At 41.6% G+C, this 16,025-nt stretch overlaps 1 protein-coding gene across 3 annotated transcripts in view; it reads left to right on the top strand.

Moving 5' to 3' along the window:
- LNX2 (ligand of numb-protein X 2) overlaps positions 1–16,025 on the top strand; it is a 225,137-nt gene that overhangs the window by 184,500 nt on the left and 24,612 nt on the right. For all 3 annotated transcript variants that reach the window (XM_082248497.1, XM_082248498.1, XM_082248496.1), the window contains exon 4: positions 12,934–13,133. In XM_082248497.1, coding sequence (XP_082104623.1) covers positions 12,934–13,133 — 200 coding nt within the window. The remainder of the gene's footprint in view (positions 1–12,933; positions 13,134–16,025) is intronic.

The following is a 16,025-nucleotide window of genomic DNA, read 5'->3' as shown; positions in this document are numbered from 1 at the left end:
AGCTCTATGAAGGGGGGTGTGTCTGTTCCCTCCAATCAGCCCTCAGAACTTTCCTCACTAATATCTACAGTGTCGCTTCATCTCTCTGCCCCATTTTTTCTGATATCTCAGACAAGCTATATCAATTCTGGACTTTGAACAGATATAGGAAAAAGAAGAGTGCAGATAAACATGTACAACTTATATAGGAGGATTTGTTTAATCTCTGTGGATCACCTGAGGCCAGTCACATTAATGGGTATATTACAACCACTATAAATTACACACAGTTGGACTCTGTGGCAAACCCAACCTGGACAGGCGCTTTTGGAGTGGACTGCAGGGTAGCCTCCCCTCCTGCCTACTGACTTTAGGCCCTGGCTTTTGAGAGGGCTCTATTCTTGGGAGATGTGTGCCTTGGGGACCCTTGGAGGGGTTTTACTTTGGATTCACGTCCATGTCTCCTCGAAACACACATACTCTGGGAACCTAGGACCTAGATACAGATTTAGGGGCCTCTGTGCCCAAACCAGCAATGACGACTTCATCCCCTCCAAGACTCAGAGACTCAAAACAGATTTTAATATAATCAGCTCAAAATAACCTGATGCTGTGGTCTCCCGCTGTAATCTGTTTATTAAGGTGTCTTTCTCTCATGGTATAATTCCCCCAATGTGTGCCTCCTAGGTGTGAATTTCCATTGTTAATTGAGACACCTATTGTTTCTGTCTGTCTGCTAGTCCTCATGTAGATGTAATTAGCTTACTATTAATTAGATCACTGTTAGCTGTTTATTAGATGTCCTGTCAATATTACTGTTTAGATTTTGCATTGTGTAGGATAATCTGATCAAGCTCTTATCTGATTTTGTGTGGTATAAATTCTGTGGGAACTTACAGTAAAGGGTTCCAGTTTGCATCTAAGCTTGGGTAGCCTGGTTCTTGGGTGCAGTTTTCAGCTATAATACCTGGTTCCTAGTTCCAGAGTGGAGGAAGCTGTATCATGGCAAAAGCACCCAACGGTCCGTCACAGACTCCTTTCAGCTAAATATGTACAGTAACTGGCATTTGCACTTGAATGAACCAGAACTTATTTAGTGCTTTCACGTCAAGGAGGCTGAATACTTATGCAAAAAAAATCACTTTGAATTTGTAAAAATTTGGGGTAATTACCTCAGTTTTTCTTCTTAAACTTTATAGAATAATTTAAGTAGATCAATAATGTCCTGGATCTTAATGTAAACTCGATGCGCAAATGACTTTTGGATATTAATATACGCCAAGCGCAATTAATCGCGTTGTGCTAAAAAGCGCGGTTCTCAGCTCTTTTGTTTAAGGTATTGGAGCGCGCTCAGCAATACCCAGTAATACAGACACACAGGTTGTTATCACATTGGATGCTCAATAGAATGTTCTACCTAAAGCATTCAGCTCCGTTTATTTATGGCACAACACAGGGATAACAGCAGGAAGTAATGGCTATACAACATCAGCCAATCAGTTCCAAATGTACAGTCACATGACATAAGTTACTCACATAGAATCAGCCAATGACACACCTATATATATTCAAATATACAATAGAAGTACAAGATTGTGAATGAGCAGAACAGCGTGCACGGCTTCCTGTGGTTGGTGTGTGGAAATCCGCACACCGTAGTTTACAATGAAACCCACGTGCAGCGGAATTTGCACCTAACACTACACAATGAGACCAGCATGTAGAACCGTGAACGCTGCTCTAATCAAACTCGTGCATGCATTCCTGCCACTACACACTGTCGTGAATACCACTCAGCAAGGCTCACAGAACAATGCCTGATAGGATTATACTACTGTTACCATAGAGGTGAGGCTATCCACAGTGAAAGAGCCATGCTGTTTCCACTATGGTGATCAGGCACAGTAGAAAGACATGAGCGTGTATCCCTTCATAAAGGCAGATAGATATCAAAATGATATTGACTTCACAGAGCAAACATATCCCCGCCGAGCCAAAAAATCTGCACATTATACAGGGGCCCCCGCTGGTAGTCATATCTTTGAATCCTTGAACTCCGCACCGCAATACACATAGATCTCTACTGGCAAACAGACCCGCGCATATCGCTTGGAGTGTTCGCCTGCGGATATGTCTATGTAGAGCGAATGCGTCTACACATCTAAGGGAAGGTTTTTACTGTCAGTATTCTTTCCTCAATGCTCGTTTGCCCGTACACACTCTAATAAGTGTATTGCAAGCAAACTGACAACAGGAGCCATAATGACCAGCTAAAAAAAAAAACACATCCTGCAAAATGTCCACACTAGTCCTAATACAATTTTCACAACAGTAAAAACACAAAATGTTCAAAAGCCCAAGGGAAAGAGGGGTGGGTAAATTCCTACACAAAGCACTGAAGTTATGAAAGCAGTCAATGGGGTTGATTTACAAAAACTGGAGAGTGCAAAATCTGGTGCAGCTGTGCATAGAAACCAATCCTCTTCCAGGTTTTCTTTTTGTCAAAGCTTTTTTGAGCAAGCTGAAGTTAGAAACTGATTGGCTACCATCCACAGCTGCATCATATTTTGTACTCTCCAGTTTTAGTAAATCAACCCCAATGTGTGCGGTAAGGCCCCTTTCACACATAGGTCCGTTTGTCCATTTTTCATCCATCCGTTGACGGATGAAAAACAGACATCAATGTATCTCTATGTAAAAACGGATGACAACGGATGATCATCCGTTAACATCCATTTCCATCCGCTTACGTCAATTTTCGGTTTTTTTTTAACATTTTCAAATATTTTTCATTTGTCAAAAAAATGGATCGCACGAAAAACGGATGTAAACGGACAAACAGTCCGTTTTTCATCCGTTTTTGCATTGGTAGTGGATATAAAAAAAAATGGGTGAAAAATGGATGAAAAACGGATGAAAAAACGGACGACAAACGGATGAAAAATGGATGAAAAACTGATACATTTTGACGTGACTGAACTGATGAACTGAACGGACCGTATGTGTGAAAGGGGCCTAATAGTTATTGCTTTAGAAAGGTAGCGATTTTATGTACAAACCAACTTTTCCTAATTTAGAGGAGCAGTCAGTATTTTTGGACTCTAAAAGTTGCAGGAATTTGTTAAATATGTTTGTGATATTTGCCCAATATGTCTAAATTAGGGTACAGTTTTGGCAGACCTGGCTAAATTAAGTCAAGTAATCAAAGTTATACTGGAATTTAGTAGTAGATGGTGCTTATTTTTATTTCTACAGCTAAAAGGTTTGTGCTCTACAGCAGAGGCCCAGCTACAGTCAGTCGATAAAGCAATGGCCAGAAAAATAGGTCCATCTGAGGCCTGGTAGTGGTTGCTTTTTTTTATTGGGGAGTAGGGTGAAGTGAAGCAACATTTTTTAAATAAAAAAAGTTGTAATGTGTTTACAAACTTAATATTGAGCATTTTTTTCCAGTAAAACTGTAAAGAGTAACTCGGCTTTTGTTGAGAAAAAAAAAAAAACAATCCCCTCTGGGTGATCTATGTACATTGCAAGGATTTAACAAACTTTGGAGCAGAGAATTACTTGTTTCTGTTCTTCACAAAAAGCTGTATGTTCCACTCTGTACTTGGAATATTGTTTCCTGAATGGGAGTGTTTGTGTTCAATTTAATCAGCTGATGCACTTGCACTGTTCTCATATGAAAAGTTGCAGTATTTGCATCCCTTTAGAACTAATTAAAGTGTTTGTTACCCCAACATTTCATATTCCTGATATAAGCCTGCTGTACCATGTACTTGTATGAAAAAGTATCCTGTTTACTTTGTATTCCTACTTCTGTGTGAAATTCCTTATGTTCCTGCCAGTCCTTTTGCTTTCCTATTTAAATACTGATCACACTATGCAGGAGAACACAGCGTGGTCAGTTCTCTAGTGCAATTTCATTTGCAGCTTGCTGATATCTGTGAGACTTCATTTAACAGATGGCAATGCAAGTCACACTGAAATCCCACAGAAATAGTGCAGGAATTGGGCTTATGCAGCTGAGAACAGAGGGAATGTGATCACTTGAAAAAAGAAAAAAAAAGGTATTTATATATATATGTATATATATATATATATATTTTTTTTTTTTTTAAATCTCTATACAAATGTTTTGCCTTACATTCCTGTTTTGAACAAAATGGGTTGTTTTACAAGGTGATCATTTACAATCACTTTCACCTGTAGGGAGTATCCCACCAAAAATGTAGTTCTATTGCAGAGGATGCCTAAAACCTTAGGCACTGTTCACACCTGAGCGTTTTTCAGCTCGTAAAACGCTCATCTCTGAAGTTCCAAAACGCCCAGCAAGCAAAATCCCATTCATTTCAATGGCCCGTGTTCACGTATGAGCACTTTGTCGCCTAAAGCTCAAAAAAGTACACAAGCTTCTTTTTTGACAGGTTGCAAGAGTTTTTGGTCAGATGTCAATGCCGGACTCCAAACACCTGCAAAAAACGCCCGCAAAATGCCTGCAAAATGCCCAAAAAAAGGCCTAAAAACGATACGCTCAGGTGTGAATGGATCCTAACTTGTATCTTAGTGCAGGAAAATCAGTGAGCCAATCACTCAAGCAGAGAATTACATTTCTGGGGGCATTCTGTACACCAACTGTGTACAGAACACCTCCAGGTATTACGTTGAAATTAGAGAAAATTACAAATGCCGCAGACTGAAAAGGAAAGCTAATTTTTAATAACAATAAATTATAATATGGCTTCAGTGGCAAGTGTATATGCCATATATATATATGTAGCACGCCCCCTACAGGGGCTGCAGAGTTCATTTCCTCCTCACTTCCTTGACCCTGAGGCACCTCCAACCCACTTGACACTATGGGTTCTGACATAATGGTTCAGAAAACACAACAATGACACCTAGATATAGGTATATCAGTTTTACTGAGTTTAAATGAAAAAGGAACAAATGCGATTTCAACACAACAGGAATTATGACAGTCTAGGACCAGAGTGAGATTCCGAGTCTTGAAGTCCCATAAGGAACAAGGCAACCCAAGACTCAGAATCCTTTACTACAATACTATCAGAAACAAATAGATATAATGATATCTATCTGAAGAAACATATAACTATGGTGGCAAGAACAGTGCAATTCTGCTTATAAGAGTGTGAGAGTGACAAATCAGATATCTGACTCTATATTAATTGATAATACGACAGTCAGATCTAACTAATTCAGCTGCATGAATAACTTATTGGAATATACTTCAATAACAAGTGTATCTTGACAGAGTGCACTCTATCACCTATAGGGGGGGCCCCCTTTGTCCCTGATTTAGGTGAGTTTCTTCCTGAGCAAGGCCTTGCTGGTCTTCGCCGGCAGTAGGAGCTAAAATCATTCCAAGAATGATATTTGTAACCCAAAGGGGGAACTGGGTACTTGTATCCAGGTCTTGACTAAAATAAACAGTATGATCTGCTGTATATATGTAGAGGTGGTCTCTTGGTTCACCACGCACTAGGTAGACTCAGTAGTGTCCCATGGCAACCACTCCGCTAACTCCTAGTTCTTACTGTAATTATACTGCGTCACAGGCCCTCTCTCTGTGTCCGTGAGCTGCTGTGCCCACTGCAATGGGATATCTCTCACCCAACTCCTGAGTACTCCTCTCCAGCAGTCCTCCGCACTGGGCCGGTCACTCCTCTACAATGCTCGCTGCCACTCGCAGGTGTTGTCACTCTCGATCATTCACTTCTCAGTGACATCCGCCACCTCTCGCTAGAGCCTCCGCATTAGGCCTCAGTTTCACACCCTCTGCTCCCTGCAGCAGGTCTCTGGCTCTGTTCCACCTCACACGCGGTCCCCGAGGCAAAAGAGCGAATCTCTGACCCGCCCCTTATCTATAGACCTCCCCACAATCCCCTGTGGGACCTGCGGCTCCCTGGGAGTATAGTTCCATCTGGCCATCTCACTCAGTCTTCATCCTCTTCTGGACCATATATCCCATAATCCAATATGCCACTCTTCAGGAGAACCTCAGAACAAACAGCGCACCTGTAAGGAGCAGTATGTCAGCCTTAATTATTCCTCACTTGACTACATATATATATATATATATATATATATATATATATATATATATATATATATATACACAAACCCAATTCCAAAAAAGTTGGGACACTACAAGTTGTGAGTAAAAAAGGAATGGACTAATTTACAAATCTCATAAATGTATATTGTATTCACAATATAATATAGATAACATATCAAATGTTGAAAGTGAGACATTTTGAAATGTCATGCCAAATATTGGCACATTTTGGATTTCATGAGAGCTACACATTCCAAAAAAGTTGGGACGGGTAGCAATAAGAGGCCGGAAAAGTTAAATGTAAATATATGGAAGAGCTGGAGGACCAATTTGCAACTCATTAGGTCAATTGGCAACATGATTGGGTATAAAAAGAGCCTCTCAGAGTGGCAGTGTCTCTCAGAAGTCAAGATGGGCAGAGGATCACTTATTCCCCCAATGCTACAGGGAAAAATAGTAGAACAATATCAGAAACAAGTTTCTCAGAGAAAAATTGCAAAGAGTTTGAAGTTATCATCATCTACAGTGCATAATATCATCCAAAGATTCAGAGAATCTGGAACCATCTCTGTGCGTAAGGGTCAAGGCTGGAAAACCATACTGGATGCCTGTAATTTTCGGGCCCTTAGACGGCACTGCATCACATACAGGAATGCTACTGTAATGGAAATCACAACACGGGCTCAGGAATACTTCCAGAAAACATTGTCGGTGAACACAATCCACCGTGCCATTCGCCGTTGCTGGCTATAACGCTATAGGCCAAAAAAGAAGCCATATCTGAATATGATCCAGAAGCGCAGGCGTTTTTTCTGGACCAAGACTCATTTAAAATGGACTGTGGCAAAGTGGAAAACTGTTCTGTGGTCAGACGAATCAAAATTTGAAGTTCTTTGTGGAAAACTGGGACGCCATGTCATCCGGACTAAAGAGGACAAGGACAATCCAAGTTGTTATCAGCGCTCAGTTCAGAAGCCTGCATCTCTGATGGTATGGGGTTGCATGAGTGCATGTGGCATGGGCAGCTTACACATCTGGAAAGGCACCATCAATGCTGAAAGGTATATTCAAGTTCTAGAACAACATATGCTCCTATCCAGACGTCGTCTCTTTCAGGGAAGACCTTGCATTTTCCAACCTGACCATTCCAGGCCACATACTGCATCAATTACAACATCATGACTGCGTAGAAGAAGGATCCGGGTAATGAAATGGCCAGCCTGCAGTCCAGATCTTTCACCCATAGAAAACATTTGGCACATCATAAAGAGGAAAATGCGACAAAGAAGACCTAAGACAGTTGAGCAACTAGAAGCCTGTATTAGACAAGAAACATTCCTATTCCTAAACTTGAGCAACTTGTCTCCTCAGTCCCCAGACATTTGCAGACTGTTATAAAAAGAAGAGGGGATGCCACACAGTGGTAAACATGGCCTTGTCCTAGCTTTTTTGAGATGTGTTGATGCCATGAAATTTAAAATCAACTTATTTTTCCCTTAAAAATATACATGTTCTCAGTTTAAACATTTGATATGTCATCTATGTTGTATTCTGAATAAAATATTGACATTTGAAACTTCCACATCATTACATTCTGTTTTTATTCACAATTTGTACAGTGTCCCAACTTTTTTGGAATCGGGTTTGTATATATATATATATATATATATATATATATTTTTTTTTTCTTTTTTTTTCCCCCCACTAAAGCAGGGTTACAGTTTAAGACAGAAAAGGACAAGAAAATTTAGCAAACTATCATAATGACAAATCAGATAGATGCTTGATTGGATGATTTTCCAGGTTTGATGTCTTGTTGATCCACTTTCCGTCACACTGCTGGTTCTCAGTTGATGATTTCCAAGACTTCAATGCTGGGCCATTTATGGATAATAGAATGGTGCTTCTATGAGCACTCGTAAATTGCTATTGATGAACTTAGTCCTCTCTACCAAATTAATCAACAGCCGGCTAAGCAAGAGTGATGCAGGAAGTTCAATCGAAACAACCCATCCCCCATCCATTCTATGTTCATTCACTTCCAGCACAGATATTTTTATCTTCTCTAACAAATCTATTTCATTATTATCCCCAGCAACAAAGATAACTTAAGAACCCAATAGTCCATTACACTGCAATAATGATATTGTAGAAATGATAGAGAAAGACGGTAATAACATCAGAACCTGAGATTGCTAAACTTTTAACCTTTGACATGCTGCAAATTTCTACATTACTACCTCCGTTATTAGAGAGCCATAGAGATCATAATTTCAGTACATATTTATTGGTAACCCTACAAGCCCTTTCAATGCAATTTGTATTTGTTTCCATAGCTACCTGCACATGTTCTATAATACCATTATACTATGCTCATTTTACTAGAGATGTGTCCAATTACTCATATTTGTATTTCCACTGCAGTCTATGGGATGTTAGTGCGCCCGGCACTAGATTTATAGCACCGGGGATGTAGATGCTTATGCCGTTGGAGGGACCTGCATTTAGGGGTTATTGAGGGGGCTAGGAAGGGGGGCTGGGGGAACTTTGGCTAAATCCTGAACACATACTCTAAAAAAAATGAAACTGAGTTTCTGAGATTCATCATTGATGAAAACCCCTAAGCTTTAAAAGCAACTAAAAATGTCTTACATAACAGAAGCGCTTTGTAACCATGAAAACCTATAACTCCCTATTTTTTTTTTTTTTTTTTACGTAAAATAATTGTAAATTCTTTGTTGTTTGCAGGATTGCAGCATTAATGTGTGCACTGTCTTCATATCAACACATGCAAGCTAAATAATCAGGCTCTCAGCATTTCCAGGCTGGGCTCTTTTAATCAAAGGGCATTCACCAACCAAAACTGTAATTGAACATAGAAAGCAAGTGTTCTATGACTTTGTATACTTCAGTCACTAAGAGTTAGCCCTGGTTTACACTGATGCAAATTCAGATATGACTTGGATCGCATGACAAGGGAAATACCATTGGTTTCTATGGAGCCTGTTCACATCAGTGCAGCACGACTGTGATCCAACTTTGGCAAAGGGTCCTGTACTACTTTGGTGCAAATGCAGTGCGATTCTGGCAACATAGAATATGCAAACCACATCCAAAACGCAACCAAATTTGAATAAGGGTCACACTACATAATTGCATCAAAAATCGTGTCAAAATCTCATGGCACTAGTGTGAACCTAGCTTTACAGAGAATTATTTTGTTGAGTTCTTTTTAATATTCATACAACCTCCTCTTGAAGTCTTCCACTGGCACTGTCCGCTTCTCCTTGTCCTGGTCCCTTCTTAGCAAGCCATGTGCTATTTTTGCACCCATGAAAGCACACTCCCTAGTCAGGCTGTGTGCGTCCATGGACACACAGAGATCTGGTAAGCAACGCCCTCACTCGCTTCTCACTGAAGTTTGACTGACAGCTTACCAGTTCTTAGATATAATGGCTGCATTTGTTTTCTTTTTTAGACTTTATTTTATTTTCATCTGCTGATCCTGCCAGTAAGTCTGTTTTTTCAACTGAGCAAGCTGCCCAGTAGATGTAGCAATTAGAAGGCTGAGACAAACCATTTACCACTGACAGGGGTTCTTACAGTGGTCAGCTTTTTATACTTTTTTGTAAAACTTTAATCCCAAAAGGAACAAAACTGTTGCTGTAACTGCTTAAAAAGTGTTAGCTGGAGTATGACTTAAATTTGTTAGTGTATCTACATTTTCTAGTACATCTAACACTCCCCTCAGACTGAAAATGCTGATGTACAAATGTGCCCCCTGTGCTCCTTTATCCAGAGTGGGGGGCACTCTAATACAGGAAGTGTTTTACTGACAGGATCACCAGGTGAAAACAGAGGGGGAAAAAGCCTAAAAAATAAAACAAATGATTGGTAAGCTGCACTATGTTACATTTTTTGCTTTGGGTTTAATACTACTTAAATTTGTCCCATTATGAAAGATATCACAACTTTTTTTTCTAGTAGATTTTTTTCACATAAAAAAATAGTAATAGGATGAGTTTTTATGAGGATGAGGTTATTTCTTCACCCAAGTTGTGGCGACCAGCAGTAGGGCATCCCGATTGGGACCAGGCCATCCCACATCTAAATAAATAAGTGGTGCTCCAGATGAGCAGAGGCAAGGAGGAAGACAAGAAAAAGAGGGATTAAAAGCCACAAGAAAGATCCTTCTGAGGGTAATATTCAGTTGAACATATGGGAAAAGTACGTCAAAAAGTGTAGTAAGCGTATACTCACATTCATAAGGTAGGGCCAAGCAACCTATTATAGCACATGAGTGTAGGTGGTCGCACTTAATACTCGTCTGGGTTTTCCTGGTAATTCTTGAACCACTCTAGGCAGGGCCGTTGCTACACTATTTTACACCCTAGGCAAGACCAGCTACTTGCGCCCCCCAAATAAATAAAAAGGGAAGGGGTTAAAAACTCCTCTATGTCATATCCAGTGACCCTGATCTGATGGCTCCTCCATGTAATGCTGTTATACCCAGGGACCCCCATATTCCTCCATGTCACTCCTGGGGACCCTGATGTCCCCCTATATCACAACCAGGGACCCTAATGTTTTTCCATGTCACATCCTGGGACCCCAATATTCCTCCATGTCATGCTGTCATACCCACTGACCCCGATGTTCCACCATGTCACATCCAGGGACCCCTGTGTTCCTCCATGTCATGCTGTCATATTCAGTGACCCCAATGTTCCTCCATGTCACACCAGGAGCCCCTGATGTTCCTCCATGTCATACCCAGAGACCCTGATGTTTTTCCATGTCACACCTAGGGGACCCTGATGTTCCTCCATGTCACACCTGGGGGACCCTGATGTTCTTCCATGTCACACCTGGGGACCTCAATCCCCCATGGCACACCCAGGGATCTCAATTCCTCATTGCACACCTGGTGACCCCAAACCCCTGTTACACTCGTGACCCCTATCCCCCATGTCGCACCTGGGGACTCCGATTCTCTATGGCACACCTGGTGACCCCGATTCTCTTTCACACCAGGGATCCTCCATGTCACACCCAGGGACCCTGATCCCCTGTTCTGGGGACACTCACTGGGCAGTATGAAGAGAGTGGCCTGCACTATTCCCTCCTTGACCATGATCCTGCTGATTCCTTCTTCCAGGATGCTCCTCTCCTGGACCACAGTGCTCACCACAGCTCCAACCGGCTCTTGGTGGAGGGAGAAGCAGCAGTCAGAGAGCTCCACACATCCTTCATCACCAACCTCCTTAGACCATTCCGGTGCCTTGTCTCTTCTGCTCCAGTAAAGGTGTCGCCCTCCATTGCCGAGCTCTGGCTCAGGTTCAGCTCTCCTCCGCTCCCTGCTTAATACCGACCCAGGGAAATGAATGGCTGCCCACCAGCTCAGTGTAGAGAGTTACATCCTGCCCAGGGTTTATGCAGGCAGCACTCCGGTGGGCTCCCTTCGCTTGCTCATGGATGCGCCCCTAGGTGGCAATGCGCCCTAGGCGGCTGCCTAGTTTGCCTAGTGGAAGCACCGGCCCTGACTCTAGGTTGTGATCAGATCCGGTGAACAATGGTAGATAGAATAAGGCCCTAAAAAGGAACCAGTGTGTGGTCAGCAGAGGCATCCATTCAAAAAAAGAAGCTTCCAAGTGGATTCTTCAGGAAGGTTGCTATTTATTGATAATGAAAGCAGGTTTAAATACCATCAACATGTTTTGTGGCTCTTTAGTGGCCACTTTATTAAGGAAAAGGTGTGAAGTACACTTTAACCTGTGGGATCTGTGTGCATTTCTTCAGCCAAGAATATAAGTACTGTACTAAGTAAACAGTGTACTGTGGACTGAAGGAATGCACACAGATCCCACACATTAAAGTGTACTTTACACCTTTTCCTGATGAAGTGGCCACTAAAGAGCCAGAAAACTCGTTGATGGTGTTTTAACCTTTTTTCATGATCAATAAATACCAAGCTTCCTGAAGAAGGTTGAAAGCACCTTTTTATTAAATAGCCACCTCTGCTGACCACACAATGGTTCCATTTTGGGGCCTTATTCTTTCCCATATCTATGGGTATCTTTTAAATGGCCCAGATCTCATACCTTTGTACCATTGCCTGGCACTGGGTGACATAAATATATACCTGCATGCAAACTAGGGCTGCACGATATTGGGAAAAAAAGTACATTGCGATATTTGGTTTTCAACTATATATATTGCGATATTTCTCTAGCCCTCCCAGCTCTGCCTCTTAGTCTCCAGCTGACCATTACTCCGCCCTGCTCCGACCATTGTCTATCCATGTCTGAATCTATTTACAAAACATTTCAGCCTGATTCCGCCCCCGTGCGCGCCCCCAATGCAGCCAGGAGAGACAATGGGCGGAGCAGGGCGGAGTAATGGTCGGTTGGATACTAGAGTCAGAGCTGGGAGGGCTGGATTGCATCGGGCTGGAGGGGCGGAGTTCCGATCAAAGCCGAAAGCAAAATGGATGTGTCGGCTGCCAGCACTGTGAGTCCTCCTCCTCCCCCGAGTCCCGACTTCTCCCTGCCTCCTTGTCTATGCTAAATATCGTGTCTTCGGCGATATGAATATCGCCCACGCCCGCAGAACGATAGTCGATATCACATCAACTATCGTTCAGCCCTAATGCAAACATTCATACCTGTATACGATTCAGAATCCTGGCTTTTGTGATACAACACAGAATATTACATTAAAGATGCTATTATGCTATAGAGATGTCTTTGTAGTTGTTTCAATAAATAAAACAGCTGGGTAGCAAAATATGTAGTATTGATCCCTGCAGTGTATTGATCCAGGAAGGCACTGAGCCATAAACATACCACTGATATTGTTTTACGTTTTCTTTCACTTGACAGCTATGCACCCACCAGCAAGCCTGCCAGAAGGAGAGATTACTACCATTGAGATTCACCGCTCCAACCCTTACATTGAGCTGGGAATCAGCATTGTTGGGGGGAACGAGACTCCTTTAATAAACATTGTCATCCAGGAAATATATCGCGATGGCATCATTGCCAGAGATGGAAGGTTGTTGGCTGGTGACCAAATCCTTCAAGTAAGCTTCTGAATTATTACCTTTTAATCCTTTTCTAGCTGATACAATAGAGAACACAATGGCCTTTATTTAATCAAGGTAAAAGAGCAGTGTGCAGCATGGTAATCCACAGAAATAAAGTCAGAAATCAGCTTTCAGTGTGCTGACCACCATAACCCGTAGAAAGTTTGTTTCTGATTGGTTGCTAGGTTATTGACAATAGATTTTTTTTATTACTAATGCTAAGGATGCCCACAAACCTACCTTCTAACATTTTGTTACTCTACATCTTACTGCTTAGAAAAAACACTTGGATGCCCACTATGTTGTGGACAAAGTATGAACTTTATTTAATATATCTTTCATTTATTATCTACTTGGAAAGGTATTCCCGCTGGTTCAACCCCTACTAAAAAAAAAGGGGGCCCTATATGTGCGTTTGCATCTGGGTGTGTGAGTAAATTTATTTTGATTTTGATTTATTAAACTTTTTTTTTTCTTTTTTTGTTCTCTATTGAACTTTTTTGCTATCACAAGAGGGCTGACAAATCCTCTATTTGATAGCATTGAGCAGGTAAAAGGTCCTTTTCATGGAGCCAGTGGCAGTCTATTAGACCCCCAATGTCTCTTCTGCCTTCCACTGCAACCAATCATGCACAGATCATGAACCCAGAAGTGACAAAATCCTTGTTACTTCCAGGTCCATTCATTTCAGAGGTGATTGGGGATCTCCTCTTGCTTGGTATCCTAAAGCTGTTTACCTTGTCCAGGCCTCCAGGGAGGGTAGGAAGTGGGGGAAAGTCTGTACTGTAAAAGTGATCGGACGGCTCTACAGCCACCCAGATCACTTTTACATGTAAGGCAAGAAGAATCAATACCAAGCTCTCAACTGCAGCAGAACCTCCTCTCTCTGCTCCCCGACAGCCATTCTGAGCATTAGGGGTCTAGACTCATTATTAGACCACTATATGTCTCAATAAAATAGGCCTGTCACCTGCAAAATGCTATCACAAAGAAGCTTGTAAAAAAAAATATATATATATATATATATATGAAATCTAATAAAATAAGTAGTAAAAAAACAAATTAGAAGACCCCTAGGCACACACATACATAAAAAATTAGCACTTAGGATGCATGTACATACAGACTGCACAACACATATTAGGTATAGCTGCACATGCCATAGTGAGAATAATAATTCAGGGACCATCATTTACGATTACCTCTGATCTGATTAACTGTTGAGTTTTTTAATGCATCACCAATGTATAACTTTGAGTATCGTAGTTTTTCGCTGTTTTGAAGGGGCACGCATATTTGAGACATGTCCTATTTGGTATCTACATATGCAACACAATCCCATCTTTAAAAAAAAAATGGGTATTAGGTTGTGTTTCATTAATATCTGGTTTAACGTATTTGTTTACTAAGTATATAAGTTTAACATACAGTTGCAAATGTTTAGGTTGCACGCAATTTGTGCAGCTACCATCTTTTCACTTACAGGTTCTCCAATGTGAGAAAATATATAATGTTTTGGGGTTATAAATATTTTTAAGGCCAAAAAGGGCCTGTTTAGCATGTGTTTAAAACTAAAAAAAAAAAATGGTCCTCTGGTGGCAAGGTTAGATATGACAATGATAAGTGTTTCAGTATGATCAGCAGAAACCTGGTGCACCAGAGCTCAATTATAAGTGTCATGGCAAAGGCTGTGTATACTTATGTACAGTATCTCACAAAAGTGAGTACACCCCTCACGTTTTTGTAAACATTTTATGATATCTTTTCATGTGACAACACTGAAGAAATGACACTTTGCTACATTGTAAAGTAGTGAGTGTACAGCTTGTATAACAGTGTAAATTTGCTGTCCCCTCAAAATATCTCAACACACAGCCATTAATGTCTAAACCGCTGGCAACAAAAGTGAATACACTCCTAAGTAAAAATGTCCAAATTGGGCCCAAAGTGTAAATATTTTGTGTGGCCACCATTTTCCAGCACTGCCTTAACCTTCTTGGGCATAGAGTTCACCACAGCTTCACAGGTTGCCATTGGAGTCCTCTTCCACTCCTCCATGATGACATCACGGAGCTGCTAGATGTTAGAGACTTTGCGCTCCTCCATTTTGAGGATGCCCCACAGATGCTCAATATGGTTTAGGTCTGGAGACGTGCTTGGCCAGTCCATTACCTTTACCCTCTGCTTCTTTAGCAAGGCAGTGGTCATCTTGGAGGTGTGTTTGGGGTCATTATCATGTTAGAATACTGCCCTGCGGCCCAGTCTCCGAAGTGAGGGGGTCATGCTCTACTTCAGTATGTCACAGTACATGTTGGCATTCATGGTTCCCTCAATAAACTGTAGCTCCCCAGTGTTGGCAGCACTCATGCAGCCCAAGACCATGACCCTCCCACCACCATGCTTGACTGTAGGATAGACACACTTGTCTTTGTACTCCTCACCTGGTCCTCACCTTAGTCTGCTTGTCTTCAGCAAACTGTTTGCAGGCTTTCTTGTGCTTCATCTTTAGAAGAGGCTTCCTTCTGGGACGACAGCAATGCAGACCAATTTGATCAAAAAATACCCTGATCTTTTGGATGCTGGTATCACTGGATATTTCTTGTTCAGTGTATGGTCTGAGCACTGACAGGCTGACCTCCCAACCCGTTCAACCTCTGCAGCAATGCTTCATACGTCTATTTCCCAAAGACGTATGAGTACATGCACTCAACTTCTTTGGTCGACTATGGCGAGGCGTGTTCTGAGTGGAACCTGTCCTGTTAAACCGCTGTATGGTCTTGGCCACCGTGATGCAGCTCAGTTTCAGAGTCTTGACAATCTTCTTATAGCCTAGGCCATCTTTATGTAGAGCAACAATTATTTTTTTCAGATCCTCAGAGAGTTCTTTGC

The sequence above is a fragment of the Pelophylax lessonae genome, assembly GCF_965119305.1.
Source record: "Pelophylax lessonae genome assembly, chromosome: 2".
Lineage (NCBI taxonomy): Eukaryota > Metazoa > Chordata > Amphibia > Anura > Ranidae > Pelophylax > Pelophylax lessonae.
This window is presented reverse-complemented; position numbering and strand designations above follow the sequence as displayed.